At 36.1% G+C, this 18,520-nt stretch overlaps 1 protein-coding gene across 12 annotated transcripts in view; it reads left to right on the top strand.

The window, feature by feature from the left end:
* SOX6 (SRY-box transcription factor 6) overlaps positions 1-18,520 on the top strand; it is a 702,902-nt gene that overhangs the window by 551,292 nt on the left and 133,090 nt on the right. For 7 of the 12 annotated variants that reach the window (XM_030918953.1, XM_030918955.1, XM_030918948.1 and 4 more), the window contains one exon: positions 268-390. The exons of the other annotated variants lie outside the window; for them this stretch is intronic. In XM_030918953.1, the coding sequence (XP_030774813.1) occupies positions 268-390 (123 nt within the window). The remainder of the gene's footprint in view (positions 1-267; positions 391-18,520) is intronic. 12 annotated transcript variants of the gene reach the window in all.

Genomic DNA, 18,520 nt, shown 5'->3' with positions numbered 1-18,520 from the left:
TATTATAAACCTAATTTATTTCTTCTTTTCCTATAGCTGTGCTATTGAGTATCTTCTTGAGTCAGAGGCAGAAACAAGAAATCAGTGCCACTGTTTGATACTATAACCAAATTTCTGTAAAAGAAAGAAACTGAGTCTTAAACTTTCTACTTTCTGTTTTTTGATGTGGTCAATACCCTGGATTTAGAAACATGTGTTCTGTTTCATGAGTTCTGACAGTATGTTTTGTCTTTTTTTTTTTTTTTTTCTGAATATGCTACTAAACAGAAGGGTCATGTCTCCCACCCACAAATTAACCCAAGGCTAAAGGGCCTAAGTGACCGTTTTGGCAGGAATTTGGACACCTTTGAACATGGTGGTGGCCACTCTTACAACCACAAACAGATTGAGGTATGAATGCTTCCATTGGTGCTTCGTTGGGCTGGGGACTAGATTGTTCAGTCATACTCTAGGCTTTTAAAAAAAAATAAATGTGGCAAACACTCAACCTAAACACTAAACTTAATCTTTCCCTTTTTCTCATTCCTAAGGAGGCTCTTCTTTTGCTCCTTTTCTTTCAGAGAATAAAGCAAATCCCAAAGCAATGCCCCTGAATTAAGGTTGTTCTTTGCCATATCTATTCAGGCAAAAGCTTTACATTTTAAGTGTCTTCAAAACCATCTTTCTCCCCTCACTCTTTTATCTTTTCTTATGTATAGTGTTGTATAGTATTTTTAAAAAATACTTAAACATTAAGAAATTATTTGACCATAGAATAACCCTGTAAATTTGATCAAATATAATTCTGCTTGTATAGATAAAACGGCTGAGGTTTGGAGAGGTCAAGTTATTTAACCAAGGCTATAAAATATTCATTGAGTCAAGGTTATTGCCCAGGATTTCTAATTCTACATACTCAGTTTTCTCAGAATGAAGTAGGGGTGGGTGCCTGGGCCTGGATGGTTGCTTTTTCCCAAACTTCTGCAGTATTCTTTTCATATTTCACCTTCCAGTAGAGTCCTTTGTTGTTTTGTTGGGATATTCTTACTACTTGAGAGAAGATGGCTTATGAAAACCAAGACCTTTTCTTCTACAGGAACCCAGTCCTCCTCTCTTCAATTTCATGCTTAATTCCCTTTTCTGCATCACTGGGGTCCCTCACTGGGACTATCATATTGGAGAATTTCCAGCTACCTGCTGAATTTTTTAAAAGTGGATACAGTTTACCTCAAACTGAAACGCACTTTAATTCTCCAGGTTAGATATAATAGAAAATTTTATATTCTAACCTAGGATGGGAAACTCAATCCAAAAATGAAAATAATTGCATCTAGCAAGATGTACATTTAGATTTTGATGGCCCTGCTGGTCTGTATAGCTCAAACACTATGTAGTCAATAAAAGGTCCCTTTGACATTACCTTTTCTGCTGCTTGTGAATCTACTTTTTTGAAAAATGATAGGGAATGATTACTCCTAAGAAGAAGGAAGAGACAAGACCAAAGACCCCCTTGGAAGTAGCCTAAGGTAGAATTCCAGAGCTTGTTAACTGCCTCCCTCTTTTCTTTTGCTTTGACATAAGAGGTAGACAGGGGTTTCCACTCAGACATGATTAGACACAGACTATCAGAGTATCTCCTGTCTTCTATACAGACAGAAGAAATTTCTAAGGCTGTCTTTTGGCTGTAGAGTGAGTACCACATTTCTAGGCATTCTGACAATCTACTATGCCTAGGAAAGCTAAAAAGAGATGACTGGACATTAGGAACAAGTTTATATGTGTGATGACAATTAGCAAGCTTATCTACTTAGGACAGTGATCTTGAGAAGCTTTTAAATGCCCGGAAGAATGAGAAATCAGGTAGCCTTGGCTCAAACTGAAGACTTCCTATCCTGCTGGACTTTTCTGTTTCCTCTCCTGGTAGACTTTTCTTTCTCTCCTGTTGGACTTTCCTGTTGGACTTTTTTGTTGGATTTTCTGTTGAGGTGTTGTGTTCTATCACATCAATCTTCCCTTAGCCAGATTTCTACCCAGTCTTTTCTTTTGCTTAATTTTTCACTTAGATCGGCTTCCTTCCCACCCCACACTCCCAACTCCCACACCATCACCGATCCCTGATGTATCAAATCTGGCTTCTGTTGGGTTTTGGGAAACCATGATGTCATACATATGAGTGCCAGAGCTGTGCAGTGCCCTAGTGATGCTGATCTAGAAGCACAACATATGTCAAGTGTCTGTCACTTTAATTAGGCTAAACAGAGAAACTATTAATTCAAGAGCCTTCATAGCTTTGCAGTTTAAATTTGGATGCTTTGATAGTTTCCTCAGTTTTTATTTACTCTTGCTGTATTCTATTGCCTACTATTTTTGCACCTTTATCCTGCATGTCAGGAAACCTTTGATCTATTTGCTTATGTGGACACTGGTTAGAAAAGATCAACCTTGTTTAAAAAGCAGGTTTCCCAAACTTTCCTAGTATGAATGTAGCATGTTTATTGGGACTTCCGTGAATAGCATAGTAGATACCCATATCTAAGCTGCTAGATAGTAACATTTTAAATCTTGAGCAAGGGTAGAGGGATATTTTAATAATATATTGGTTTATTGCTATTAAAATCTGCTTTCTTTTCTAGCTAGGGTCTTCTCCCCTCCTTTGACAAGCTAAAATGTCATAGTTCTGTCAACAAACATGATCATGATAAACTATTGCTGCTTAGAAAGCATTACAACAATATTAACTGGTTTTATTTCTAAACAGAGATTCTTAGGAGGCAAAGCTTATAACACATATACACCCCCACCCCACTGCATGCGTTACTTAGAACTGGTGCTCTCTACTTCATGTTACAGTTAATTTGTCCTTCAAAGGTTGTCATTTCTAAAATTAATGAGGCTGGGTGAATCTTAACGACATTTGGTATATATTAAGTATACCCTGAAATTGTGTCATCAAGTAGAGAAAAGTTATTTAAAATGGAAAGACTCTCCTTATATTAGCATATGCCATTACTTTCTTTCTTTAAAATAAGGAAGATTCCATAAGGATCATTTTTTAAAATACTACTGTGCTGATCTAAGGCTTGGTTTTCTCTGCCTCAGGGGCACAATAGTAGGAGAAAGAAGGCCAAAGAGTGCTATTTTTAGTTGAACAGTTCAGCAGATGCAGGCATGAATACTCATATATCTGAAGGTTGAGGGGTTTGAACCATTAATTTTGATAATGTATTTAACCCTGGGAACAATCAGAAACTGTAACTCTAAGGTTACAATGCTTTTGACCTTTAGAGAACAGAGGGCACTTGCTACAGTAAACAATATATTATATTGCTGCTTATTCCAATTCTCTCACCTGTATAAATTTCAGGACCAGTTGCCATTTGCTTTCTTCAGCTATGTTAGCATTGGTCCTTAAGTAAGTCAAAAAGAATGTTAAGGAAAGGGAACCAGTATAATGAGGCAGTCATGTAAATTTAGCCTTTAAATAACGATGATGTTAGATTGTTTCTGAAGAAATATTGTCGTGGGAACTAAGCTCTGGATGACTTTTTTTTTTTTTTTAATGAAAAAGGGGCTTCAGTGTATTTATTCATTTATATGGTTACTTTCAATATGATAGATCCTTAATTTTGTTTTGTTTTGTTTTGTTTTTAATGGGGAGTAGTGTTGCCTCATAGTTGTAGCTTACATTAAACAAAATCTGGTACCATATGCAAAGTGATCCACCTGCCTCATGCCTTCTTATTAAATGATGCATGCTTCTCTTCAGCAAATACAGCAGTTAAATATCACACAGCTTAAGAATTTCTAATTAAAATATCTCCATGTGTCAGCATATTGGTAATGTATTATTTTAATCCATTTATTTGTTTATGAAACAGTGACATATGTTTAGATTGTGAAATATATGAACCTTAAAAATCACTTTATTGAAGAAAATTAATTCTTACAATACTGTCTCGGTAATGTGTTCACTCACCCAGTCAGTCACTGGCGGCACTGCCAGTCTTAATGTTGGGTAGACATCAAGACTTACCAGTTACATCCACATGACAGTCTTGGAAAGAAGCATATCAGTTCTTTTTCTTAGCATCGGATAATAGGGTTATTCTTTTCTTACTATTTTTTCTTACTTATTAATTCAAACCTGCTCCCCCTAAAACACTTTTGTTGCCTTTTTAAAAAAATACAATGAAGGATGGGGCTGAGTATATGTATAAGGGATTCTGAAAGACCAATCAAAATTAAAACAAGCTAGTTACCTTTTCAAAGCTATAGACATAGTAATTTGTTTGTCAGCAGGAAGATGTTTGGGTCAGCCCTGAGATAAAGTGACTGTCAGCAGTTATTCCTCCAAGACAAGTAATTTCACTCAATGTATTACTGACAGATTGCTCACTTCTCTGAATCACCAGAGAAAACAAACTTAATATTGTTGCAGGCAGAGTTTCTGTCTTCATTAGCTTCAGAGAATGATTTTTATCTAGCATTCAAAGTTCACCAAGCTTTAGTTGGAACATATTTTAACATACTAGTTCTTATTACGATAGTATGTATAGTAGCCTGAATGAAAGAATTATATATGAAAATTTAAAAATATCAATATAAATACATTTTCACTGTTATTTGATGAGTATTATGTGTAGTTTAGGGGAGATTTGAGGAAAGGAATATAGTTAGAGTCTTAAGGCACTAAGAAAACCTATCAACCATAGTTATTCTTAAATGAAACTACTGAAGTCTTGCCAAGTTTGCAAAGATGGAGGAGAACAATTGAAGTTTTTGCAAAAGTGAGTACAAGCATGTATTTTATTTAAATGGTATTGTCCATTTTTGTGCTACAAACTGAAAGTAAAGAAGTGCCCATCAGCATTGAGAATGCTGTATTTCTGTTTCATTTGCAGCCTGAGTCTTTATGATGTCGTATTTAGAGGCTCTGCACTGTCTGTTGTACCCTGTCTTCTTATTTGCAATTGCAAAGATGCCTCAGTGCTGTGGGGGAATGGGAGGGTGATTGAGTTAGCTTTGCTGGGCAGTCTTGGAAAGCTGCAATTTCTAATAGAGAAGAGGGTTGAATAAATAGTTGATTAGGGTGACCTATTACTGGCTACCCAATGGAGAAAGAGGAATGCACTGATTCAAAGCTTGTTTTAAGGATGCCAACCATGGGGCTCTGCTTTGAAGAAAATGCATGCTTTTCTCTTAATCAGCCTTCACTCACCCTTCTGACTCTTTTCTTGATTTTTAAGAGTGTGGTGGAATTTGGGAGGACCATTACAGCTAGGCTTAGATGAGCTGTAGGCTAATGGAATGAACTGCATTTATGGAGTTAGAACTTTGGATTAGTGTTTCCACTATAACTTTGTTGCTCTGTTGTCTTGCACTGTTACAAAATACCTCCCTTTGCAGGTTTTTTCATTGTAAAAAGAGTGCAGTATACATTCTCAGGGTTCTTATAAATGATAAATGCAATAATAAAGCATGTATTAGATTTCCACAAATGTCTCTTGAACCATCATCAGAACAGACAAAACTTTTCAGTATCCCCAATAAGCAGTCAATTCTACTCTAGATTTGTTGTCTAAAGTACTTCTGATGGGTGGGTCTAACCTATTAGAGTGTAAGTTACTGAATTCAGGGAGTTTTTGTCTCTTTTGTTTACTGTGGAATCCTTAGCATTGCCTGGCACAGTATTTGGCAAAATGGATGAATTAATCCATTTCATCTTTGGTGGACATCTGGGACCCAAGCTTCTTTGAAAACATTTTTTTTCCCCAGAAAATGTTTGATTGAGTGCTCTGTCTATAAGAGAGAGACACTCTTTTGTGTCAACAACTTTTCTGGATAGGCTTCTTCAGAAAAAGTGTGGGTATCAAGTGAATCCTAATGGAGGCTAAACAAATACAGGTAGATTAGGGAAGGATGCCAAATATAAAGGCAATTCCGAATGCTTAGAAATCTAGCTTGTCATTGTAGTCAGTGAAGCAGAAGTTTATATCCACCCTCAAATTAAAACATTGGATAAACTGGATTTTCTTTTGGAAATTTGCTTTTCATTTGGTTTTAAAGTAATACCTAAAAGTTCAGATAGTTGGCTCTTCTCACATCAGCTCTGTTAATCACTGTGTTTAAGTTATTTGATTGGTGGGATAGTCAGCTATACTCAAAACCAATGTAGTCCTCTCTCTCCTGATACAAGATTTTTGTCAACAGTCATTTAGCTCTAGCCCCACTAATTAATCCACTCAATATGCAGCTTCCAGTGTGTGAACACATGTAATTACATTTACATAGATTTCTTATAGCATGTGATTATTTCTAAAATAATGACAGGTATTTTTATTCTTGTTTTACCAAACTGAAGTTTTAAAATATTTTTGGTTGACATTATGTATCATATATCTGTATGTATGTATATGTTGTAATGAGCTATGTTGGAATTCTGAGAGATGATGTGATTAAGGATACATTAGAAAGTTTGAAAGCAAAACATTCTTGCATTTTAGAAAATGCTTCACTTCTGTTTCCAACTATGGAATAAGTCAGGATACTCAACATTTAGGAAATTTATATCAGAAAAATATATGATAAAATATTTGACCTTCCAGGTAACAGAAAAGGCAGAACAGGAGAAAGACATTTTTTATGATGTTTTAATTAAAAGAGATTGATAAGCTACAGTTGGATGGCTTTTCCTCACTTCTGACCACTAGAGCTGGCAAATAGTTATTACTGTTCTGCCAGTTCCTCTTTTCTGTTTTATTTGTAGAAGAGTTAATATGCTACAGGTAAACTCAGGGAAAATTTATAGTGATTTAAACTCAACGTACTGATTTGAAAACATCTTGCTTTATTTTAGCTGTTCTGGATTATAAAGATTAGGATAATAACTGGATTCTCTTCTGTATCTTCCCAAGCTTAAATGGCATTAATAAAGGATTCTTTTCTCAATTGTATGTAAATAAAAAGCACTAAGGATATGAACAGACATTTCTCAAAAGAAGATATTCATACAGCCAACAGACACATGAAAAAATGCTCATCATCACTCGCCATCAGAGAAATGCAAATCAAAACCACAATGAGATACCATCTCACACCAGTTAGAATGGCAATCATTAAGAAGTCAGGAAACAACAGGTGTTGGAGAGGATGTGGAGAAATAGGAACACTTTTACACTGTTGGTGGGATTGTAAACTAGTTCAACCATTATGGAAAACAGTATGGCAATTCCTCAAGGATCTAGAACTAGATGTACCATATGACCCAGCCATCCCACTACTGGGTATATACCCAAAGGATTATAAATTATTCTACTACAAAGACACAGGTACACGTATGTTTATTGCGGCACTATTCACAATAGCAAAGACTTGGAATCAACCCAAATGTCCATCTGTGACAGACTGGATTAAGAAAATGTGGCACATATACACCATGGAATACTATGCAGCCATAAAAAAGGATGAGTTTGCGTCCTTTGTAGGGACATGGATGCAGCTGGAAACCATCATTCTTAGCAAACTATCACAAGAACAGAAAACCAAACACCGCATGTTCTCACTCATAGGTGGGAACTGAACAACGAGATCACTTGGACTCGGGAAGGGGAACATCACGCACTGGGGCCTATTATGGGGAGGGGGGAGGGGGGAGGGGGGAGGAGGGAGGGATTACATTGGGGAGTTATACATGATATAAGTGATGAATTGATGGGTGCTGACGAGTTGATGGGTGCAGCACACCAACATGGCATAAGTATACATATGTAACAAACCTGCACGTTATGCACATGTACCCTAGAACTTAAAGTACAATAAAAAAAAAAAAAAAGCACTAAATATGTATCAGGTGCTATGTGGGTACTACGTGGATTTAAAAAAATTATTATATATGTTCCTATCTTTCATTCTTCTCTTATAATTGATGACAGCAGCAGAATCATATTGAGTCAAATTGAGAGGAACTAATTTAATGTTTTCCCCCCAGTTTTCTGAACATGAATTCTTTGATACCGATATTCATTCAATGCATATTTAACCAAGTATTTGCATTTCCATGGACTAATGGAAATGCAATTTAATTATTTGCAAATATTTAATGCATTTCCATGCATTAAAATTTGCATTTTAATGGACTAAGAAATGGAACCAAGTTAGAACCAAATAAATCTCCTAAGGCCTCTCTGTTCATATTCATTTGGAGAAGCAAAGATTCAAAGAAGAATTCTTAATTTCCAATAAACTGCATTCAGTTCATTTCTCACTGTGTGTTTCTCTTATAACACCAGCTACCATACCTGTAGCTAACAGGCTACAGGTTGATGTTACAATGTCTATATTAACCTCGACCATAATCCTTGATGCCTTGTCAGCAATTCCCCTAGAGCTATTGACCTTGAATGGTATGAACTAAAACAAAAGTAAATAAGTGATAGATATGTATGAAAAATTTATTGCTTCAAGTATATCCATGTATTTGACTATTTCAAACCACACAAAGTGCAGGCATACAGTGTTCATTTGAAGCCAGTTTGAAATAGAACTGCTGTCACCCTACATATTCCCTATCAAGTTTTCCCTCTAATTTATCTACTCATTTAAATTAAAGAAAGAATGAAGTATTACATCCTTTTAAAATTCTTCTTACTTGAAATCACACATGTTAGCTTTGAATGTGACTGTTGGAATAACTTAACACTTATTGTATCATTAGAGTTGTGTCAAAATCTACATTTAAAAGAGAGTTTATAAATGATCATGCTCAGGAAATTTGAAAAAGGCAGCATACTACATGATTCCAACTATGTGACATTCTGGAAAGGGCACAACTATGGAGGCAGTAAAAATATCAGTGGGTGCCAGGGGTTTAGGGTGAGGAGAGGGGTGAAAAGGCAGAGCACAGAAGATTTTTAGTGAACTATTATATAGTGAAAATATTCTGTATGAGAGTATAATGGTAGATACACATCATTATACATTTGTCCAAACACATAAAATGTGCAACGCCGAGAGTGAACCCTAATGTAAACTCCGGACTTTAGGTGATTATGATGTGTCAATGTAGGCTCATCAATTGTAACAAATATACCACTCAAGTGGGGGCTGTTTATAATGGGGGAGATTGTACGTGTAGGGGAGCATGGAGTATATGGGAAATCCCTTTACTTTCCTCTTAATTTTGCTGCAAACCTAAAACTACCCCCCCAAAAAGTATTTTAAAAAGTTTGCAAGCAAATCAACACAATAAATTCAATTACTCAGCAAAAAAATTTTTTAGCACCTATTATATGTCAGGTTCTGTACTAGACAGCAGTCTTCAGCTGAGGGCAACTTTCCCCACCCCCACCCTGCCCCACAAGGGTTTGGCTGACAATGTCTAGAGGGTGAGGATGCTGCTGAATACCCTGCAAAGCACAGAACAGCCACCCACAACAAAGAATTATCCAGTCTAAATTTCAATAGTGCCAAGATTGAGAACACCTATTTTACGTACTGGGGACATATCAATGAATAAAACAAAGTCCCTGCCCTCCGAGAATTTACCTTCTAGTGGGAGAAGAGAAAATAAGGAAAGGAATATATAATAAAGAAATGGGACTGCAAATCTTACTCATCTTAACAGAAATATCCTCACCTATCCCATCTCCCTCAATCTGGATGGGAAACATTTTTTAAATTAAGACCTCTTAGACTGTTTATCCTCAATATTTTTTTCTTCACTTTGATCTTTAAAACTAAAAATTTTATTCTAGTCAGTCACCTCCAACTAGAACAGTCACAACTCTCTTCATTAGTATTAAGCACATCATGTACTCAGGCTGTCAATGAGGGAATATTATTTTTTACTTTAATAGTATATAAGCCTGTCTTTCACAGTGAAGTAAATATGAAATTTGGTGAGAACCTGGGAACTGTTCATTAGGTTTTACAGGATGCTAGTTACTGAAATCTCATAGGATGAATGAAATCATTCTTAGCTACACTTGATGTGTAAATTGGATATTACAAAGGAGACTGAATTTCTTTCTAAAACAAAATTTTTTAAAAGAAACATGAGTAGTATTAATATTATATGTGTACACATATATACATACATATATGTATACAAGTACAGATACATACCTATTTTATAGTCTTTTACAGTTTTAAAAACAACTTATATTTAGCCTTTGTATAAATGTTTTAATATTATTCCCATATTTTGGAAGAAGAAAGTGAAGCTCAGAAAAGTTAAGTGACTTGGACAAGATTACTATTCTAGTAAACAAAATAGTACTGTAATACATGGTTTAAGTGTATTTTAAATTTTACCTCTTGCTCAGGATTCTTGGCATTAAGCTCTGTTGACTGGTATGTAGGAATAGAAGCTTTCTTATATAATTTATTCTTCTCTTGTTATAATATTCAAGTGAATTAAAGGCAACTTAATTAAATTATAAAAGAGAAAAATTTCAAAGTCAGTATGACATTCTCAGAATCCCAAAGAGTTCACGTATTTTTCAGATTTCCTGTTAATATCCAGAAGAAACGTCAAGCCTAAGAGAATTTAATGAGGAGTACAACTACTATGATAAAAAACTGTCTTATCTTATTCTGTGGCTTTCCTTTAGGAAAATGTTTAGTATGTTTTTGCTGAATGCCAGAGTCCTGTTTTTTTGAGAGTTTCTGGGCCTGTCTTATAGTTTCAAAGTTTGATGAGTCTCCTGGAGTAGCTGGGGAGCTCTATCCTTGCCCATCCCTAGTCTGAGATGCACTCTGAGCATGTTCAGCAGGTTGCATGCCAGCAGATGAAGCAGATGTTTGACCATACTGGAATGGAGCGCCTGCTGCATTAGGAGCTGGGTATTCCTCTTGACATCTGGACATTGCGGGGTCACGATGCCTGCCTCAGGCCAGGAGGCTTCGGGAACTGTGGGGCAGAGAGCACAGAGTGCTTGCTGCTCTTTAAGCGATTAGTGCACTGAAGCAGCGGTAATGTTGAATTATCGCTTGGCTGCTTTCTTCTCAGGAATCTTGGGACAATAGGAGAATCAAGGAGGAGCATTTACAGTAAAGTCATGTTCAGAGAGACAAGACTAATTATAGAGTATTAAAGAGCTTATTTTAAATGATTTAATTTACAAATAGCTCTGGGCAGTGCATGGAACTTTTTAGAACCATAAACCTGTAGCTTAAAGAGTCTTTTCTAATTTAAAATGGCTAGTATAGAAACATACTGTTTCAGCAATTGTTCAGTTTTAGAGTTTGTTCAAGTTGTGCCATAGAAGATTTAGCATCTAGTTAAAAAAGAAAATATACTAAAACTTGAAGCTTGCGGGGAAAGTGTCTCTAACTTGAGGAGAAGGAAGACCTTTAGGTAAGAGACTGACTGAATTATGTACTGGCTTTTACTGTTTCCGTTTATCACACTGAAAACTGGTTTGCGTTTGCTACCCAGAACTGAAACCGTTTGTTACACCAATTTTCTTTATGATATGTGTTATTTAAGCACAATGGATGTGGAAATGGGTAGTTTAAAATGTGTTTTGCGATGAACAGTTGTCACATTATGTTGCTTTGCCTCTTATAATTTTTCATTAGTGAGACCTCTGTGCTAAAAGAAGTCTTCTTATAAACAGATTATGGCCATTTAGGTTCACAGTAATGTATTGGAGAAGAATGCTATGTTGCTCTCACTTAACCTCTCGTATTCTAAGGGGGTTATATTTAATTAATGCTAGTGAGAGGCTGACCTGAGAGACTGTGGAAAGTGATTGAGCTGCATTTTGTAAGCTCTGCTCTAGTCAGGTGGGAGAGAAATTTTCTAAAATAATTAGAAAGTACTGCCTTTTGAAATTCCCTCCAACTAAGCTGTGTTTCAATGGGCCATTTAATGCTTAAATGGACAAAGGTATTACTTCAGTCATTGAATTGTATCAAACTCCTTCTCAGAGGCTCAGTTTAAAAACTCCATAGGAAAGGTAGTTTAGCTTCTCAATAGTTTATCACTTGGTCTGCTTTAAAATAAGCAAATAACTTTTTTTTTTTTTTTTTTAGAAAAGGAGGAACACTTACTGTCAATGAATGGAATGGAGCATGTGCCCCAACCAGTGCTCACCACACTGGGATTGCCCTCCAGAGTTGAGGAGCAACTTAGCTCACATAGGAAAAAGATATCCTCTCTCAGTGTTGCTGTTCATCTGCTCAGAATATCCTCTTCATAGCCAAAGAGGGGTTTGTTCCAGGTCCAAGAGGCAGTACGTTCATCACGTGTAGTTATGTCATTGGGTCAGACATAACACAATAGAGAAGGCAAGAGAGTGAGATCCTGAGAGCAAGAGACAGAAGCTTTGTTGAAATAGTAGAGAGCTAAATGTGACTAATTTGGATGGAAATGCTTCACTTCTCCATTCATTTATCAATGGTTTTGATAAAGAGGCATTTTTTATATGCAGAACAAAATAGTAATCTATCATTCACCTATATCCAACCATAACCTCCTGATTTTAGATCTATCTCTGCCTCCATTTCCTGATTATGAAACTGTATTGCCAAATACAGACATACCCCCCCTATGAAACAGGAAGATGACTGTGTATCATCAGATGATGATCTGTGACCATTTATTGAGACAACATGCTACCCTTGGTTTAGCAACTGGCTTGCTCTCTTACATGTTCTCTGTCTATACAATGATGAATGGATTAGAGGTTCCAGGAAAGTGGTGCTTCTTGGTTCCATAAGAATTCTGCAGTTAAAAAAGGTAAGTGACCATGAGCTAATTTCCGGTGAACCTCAGTCTTTTCATCTGTGAACTGGAATAATGACACCCCCTCAGTAGGGTTGGGGTTAGGATTAAATGAGATAATATAAGCAAATTGCCTAGTACAATGTCTACTGCATGGCAGATACTCAGTAAATGTGTTTGTCCATACCCTTCTGCTTGTATCTCTCTTATTCATTCATTAATTTGAAAAATATTTATTAAACATGTACTATGTACCTTAGGTACTCTTTTAAGCAACCAAGCTAAGCAAATTACTGCCCTCTTATAGTAATAGTCTCAGGAAGAAATAAATTAAATGAGTAATACTTTAAAGTGATAGGAACAGATAGTATAGGGCTAATCATTTGAGATGTGTGTGTATATATAACATGTGTGTATGTACATATATATACTGATTTATTGATTGACCAAGGTGATTGTGTACAGGCAGTTTGAAATCCTTTTGTCCTAATCTCTATGCCTGATGACTGTTCCTGATTTCAAAAAGCATGAGGCCCAGTACAGTGCTCTTCAGCAAGAAGTGACAGCCACTCCACAATTGGGGTACTTTAACATAGATTTCCCACTAATCATGAAACAAATGTCATGTTATTGAAAATAAAGCCTTCACAAATAGGCAATGAGATTGTAAAATGCCATAGACTTCCACAGCTAGAAAGGCCTTCAGAGGCTTTGAGGGCCAAGTCCTAACTCTACCACTGATTCCATGTGCTTGGACAAATTAATCTTCCTGATACCTAGATTTTATCAAATGGGATTAGGAAAAATAACCCCATAGGGAAGTTGTGAGGAATACATAAGAAAATGTTTGTGAAAAGTGCTTTATATACTGTCAAGTGCTATGTAAATCTTATAATTTTATAGTTGAAGGAATTGAGGTCTAGAGAGATAGATTAACTTGAAAAGCCACACAGCTAGTCTGTGACCTGAGTTAGGTGTATAGAATTGTTAGCCAATAGTGTAAATAACTAAATTTGATTGCTTCTTGTGCATAAATTTAACTGAATTCAACTGAATTGGCCAAGAAGATAGTATATCTCATGCTCCTACCTATTCTAAGTGGGGGTCAATGTGCGATCAGTATTAGTAGAGATATATTTTTTTCACAATCGAATATACCAACCTAATGAAAATGATTCATTAACAAAACAAAGTAAGACATTAAAAGTGTAAGACTCTGTTACAGTGCTGGTAGTAGTGACAAAACTAGAATATAAGCTTATACTAACATGATGAAAAGATTAATTATTTAATTAGTTCACTCATAGATTGATTCCCCAAATGTTTATTATGTGCCTACTCTGTAGTATGCACTCTTTTCTATTTTGGGCACACTAAGATCAAGAGAATTTGACTCTTGCCCCTAAAGGGCCCACAGTCTAGTAAGCGATTGATAATTGTTAAAATAGGTGTGTTCCCAGAGTGAAAATGCTATGGAAGGAGGAAGTGCTTAGCTCTGCCTGGGGAAGTACTGGCAATCTTCATGGATAAGGTGATGTTAAAATTGAATCTTAAAAGGAGGCATAAGTTCCCCAGGTTTTTGGGAAGGATGCAGAATGACAAAGATGCGGAGAAGAAAAAAATCACTCCAGACAAAGAGAATAGCTGCCCGTAGGTGTAGAAGCAATAGACAGCATGGCACATTCAGAAATGACAAACAGTCGGCACAGGCTGAGTGTACAGGAGCAATCACAGGTGAGATTGGAAAGGTATGCAAGGGGTCAGATCACAGAGTACCTTATACTGCACAAGGGAATCTGGAATGCATGTGGTAGACATGATTTTATTCACACCACAAATGGTAAAGTAGTATAAGGTATAGTGAACAACTTTATGGTGTGATATTCCTCTGTTAATTTGATCTCTAGTTTACATTTCCCATTACACTAGATTTAATAGTTAAGGCACTGTGTTTGGTAAGATTGATAGTCCCTTTAGTACAATGGTACCCTGTGACAAATGAGACTGTACAAATAGTGTAATGATACACGCTGAATAAACAAAACTGTTTAAGACTGAAGCAAAGCAAGGTCCAACCATTTCCTGGGGATTTGGGGAAATCCTGTAATCTGCAGTTTATACTAAGCCCAATCATATTTAGCACATTGCTTCTCAGTGAATGGGCCTTGATACTGTATTTCAACCAAATGACGAAGCAAGAAGTAAGAAATCTATGAAGAAAAACTATGGTTCTTCTAATTGTTAATGCCTTGCAATTATGCCCCTTTCTGGAATAATAAAATGTTCCTTGGCAGAGGTCAGGATCTCTGCCACTGACTTATTTAACAGATCCTCTTAACATCTGTCCTGCAGACTGTTCACTTTATTAGCAGACAGGAGACCCAACAGACTTAGCCTGCTGTGTGCCTTTTTCACATTCACACAGCTGTGGATTAACTCAGACTTTCCAGAAGAGGACCAACCAGAAGGGATAGTAATGTTATTGGCTGATTCTAAAAAGATGGGAAAAAAGAGCAGAAACAAATGTTGCCCTAGTACAATTCAGTGTTTTTAGGGTGACAATTACCAGTCTGTTTTAAAAAGGAAAAAAAGCAGCTATTCCACTAAAAAAGGAAAGTCTATTCATATCTGTGTGGGAACCTAATCAGGCTCTTGTTTCCAGTGACGATGACTCCACAGTCGCACCAGGTCTGTGACAAGAATGCTCCTTTTGTATGCTGATAATGTGGAAACGATAAAATTTCCTTTAAGAGACATATGTGTTTACATCATGAGATGTGTTATTGACAAAATGCTTTGTTCTCCTCATATTTTCCATGCAGAGTTTCATGCTGGGTTGTTGGGCTGGAAATCTTTGATTAACTAGAATTAGTTGCTGAAATAGAATAGACACTTTTGTCTTATGATTCATCTTGCTGAGCTGTAAATTATAGTAAAACACATAAGAAGTGACAGAAAGAAGTGCTGATTTAAACCTCTGACCCACGACAGTCACAAAAATATAAGATTATTCCTTCAAAGAGCTGCATAGAGACATAAATATTCCATGGTCCACTTGGAATTATACCTTCTTAACAAACTAAAGCTGTGATTTTACATCATGTAATGAGAGTTTTCTAGGGGTGTTATGGCAGGCATAGAGGAGATATTAAGATTTAGGAAAATCTCCCTTAAATTAGTACTGTGAATGCTTAAAGACTTTTTCCTTAATTTTTTTTTGCATCAATCTTTAAATTGACAATAAAAAGAATAAAAGAAAGTTCTTGTTCCCTACATGAATAGCCAAGGGTGCTTGCTCCTTTTCCAGAGAAGTGGTACATTTTATAAATCTTAAGACTCTCAATACCCCACTGGCCCTTAGTGTGAACATCTTAGCTCTGTGAAATACAGTCTAGGGGTACGAGTCCAAAAGAATGGGCCGAAAGGGGAGACATTACTAAATACAGAACAGAAACTCAATTAGCCCAAACACTTCCTCATTGCAGGGATTGGTGTGAATTCTGCTAGATTTTTTAAAAAATTATTATTATTTTTTTTAGAGTTAGGATCTTGCTCTTTCACCCAGGCTGGAGTGCCGTGGTACAATCATAGCTCACTGCAGCCTTAAACTCCAAGCACAAGTGATCCTCCCACCTTAGCCTCTGGAATAGCTGAAATTACAGGTTTGAGCCGCCATGCCTGACTAATTTTTTTAAAAACTTTTTAGAGACAGAGTCTCCCTATGTTTCACTGTGCCTGGCTATTTTTAAACTTTTAGTTAACAAAGGACCTCTTTCTGGGGCTTCACTGTGAGTAAAGCCTACCTAACTGTCCCTCTGTCAAAATTAATTGTTCCCAGTGATGGTGTTTCAGTAGTAAGTTGTAAATGCTTCAATTTTACCATTTATTATATTATGTTTTTCTCCATGTCTTCTTCCCATCCATGCTGTGAGACAGCATATCTCTGATGTCCTGAAAGACAGCATATCTTCTTCATCTTTGCATCAGTAATATATTTTTGCTAAATAAATATACCAATAAGTATTTTTCTGAATAAGATCTTTAGAGTGTTTTCTGTTAAAGAAGATGTACCTATAAGAATAACAAGAGCCTGTAAGTGTTAAGTCTTCATAATGTGCCTATGTTTTAAGTACATTCTGCATGTTAATTCATTTATTCCATACAACAATCTTTTGGAGTAGGTTCTATTGTTATCCCCATTTTCACAGATGTGGAAATGTAAGGCCCAGAGAGATTAAATAACTGCCCAAGATCACCCAGCTAGTTAACAGTGGTTCACTATACTATTCTGTCTCTCATAGCAACTTATAAGACCTCACTTTTTCTAAATTTCTTCTTCAGTCTTTTATATTAACTGTTAGCTGCTTTATCTGCTATATGAATTTTTCAAGTGGATTATTGTGCTATGTATCAGTATCATATCTAATGACAATAAAGCATATTGTATGCTTATTGTATACTATTTGAATGATTTTTACTATGGTTGATATATATAAGGTATCATTTCTTCTGCTAATTAGAGAGTAAGCCATGGGTATTGCTGTAGGATACAGATGGCATATTTACATACTGCAAAATGTGCTGAAGTTCTCCAATTGGCAGTGCTAATAATTTGCAGTTTAAAAACTGATGGTTAGTAAAGTTGCCTTGAAATGGGGTAAAACATTTTTGTTTTCATTTAAAAAATACAGAAGAAAATGTAAGAAGAAACTAAGAAGAGGATATTTTATGTTTCTTGTCTAGTCTACCTGATCACTTATAAGTAAATTCAAAATACTTCCTTATGTCTCAATATTTATAACAAACACATATTGTACTTTAGTATTAACATGAAATTTATATTTAATAAATCTGTATATTATTATTTTTGTTCATTAGCCTGATTTTTCTTTGCAATCTTCTAAAGTCTGCTGAGAAATTAAATACCTAGTTTAGTTTAAAAACAGTAAAAACATTTTGATATAATAAACATGTTCATTTCCAACTAGTAATATTTGTTCTGTGCAATAATTAAGTGAAAAAAAACAGCATTTGAATAATCTTATACTTTCCTTTTATGCAATTTTGTTTTCTCAAGTATATATATTTCACAATTTAAATAAAGACCATTTTCTTGTCATTACACAGTTACCCATGCTTGCCTTTATTCTGTGTTCTTTTGGAAGCTTCATTATGGATGACAATTGAAGGGCATAGAAGCTGGGCAGTGTAGAATATTTTTCAAGCAACAGCATCTGGTTCCTTGGCAGTCATTGTGGGCCAAGGCAAGGCAGCCCTGGCATATCTCCAGATTCTTATGTGGGTATTGTTGAGGGATTTCCAGGTCTGCTATGTTGTTTTAATGGTGTTTCCTAGAAACCCAGAAACTCAGAATGGAACACAAAGTCGGTGTCACGGTGTATAAGACCTACATGATCTGGCCCCATTACTATCTTTCTGACACCTGACATGTTACCTTTTGCCCAGCTCAGCTACACTGGTCTCTTCATTATTCCTCAAACATTCCAAGCACAAATACACCCTTGCCATAGGGCTTTCAGCTATACTTTGCCTCTGCTTGAATGCTGTCCTCATATAATGACATGGCTTACTCTCTCACTTAGCTCGAATCTTTATTCAAATGTCCCCTTCTCTGAGTTTTCTTGACCTCTCTAAAAGCCCCCCACCCCACCCCATACTCATATACCTGATCACTTTATCTTTCATAGCACATATCACCACCAGAGTTACATATCTATATGCTTATCTGCCTTGTTTTCCCTTCCTCCTCCCAAAAAGTCACTGCTCACATCTGCTTTTCCAAAACCAAAATGG

This window comes from Rhinopithecus roxellana, chromosome 15, assembly GCF_007565055.1.
Source record: "Rhinopithecus roxellana isolate Shanxi Qingling chromosome 15, ASM756505v1, whole genome shotgun sequence".
In the NCBI taxonomy this organism is placed as follows: domain Eukaryota; kingdom Metazoa; phylum Chordata; class Mammalia; order Primates; family Cercopithecidae; genus Rhinopithecus; species Rhinopithecus roxellana.
Note: the sequence above shows the minus strand (reverse complement) of the source record. Positions and strands in the feature narration are given on the sequence as shown.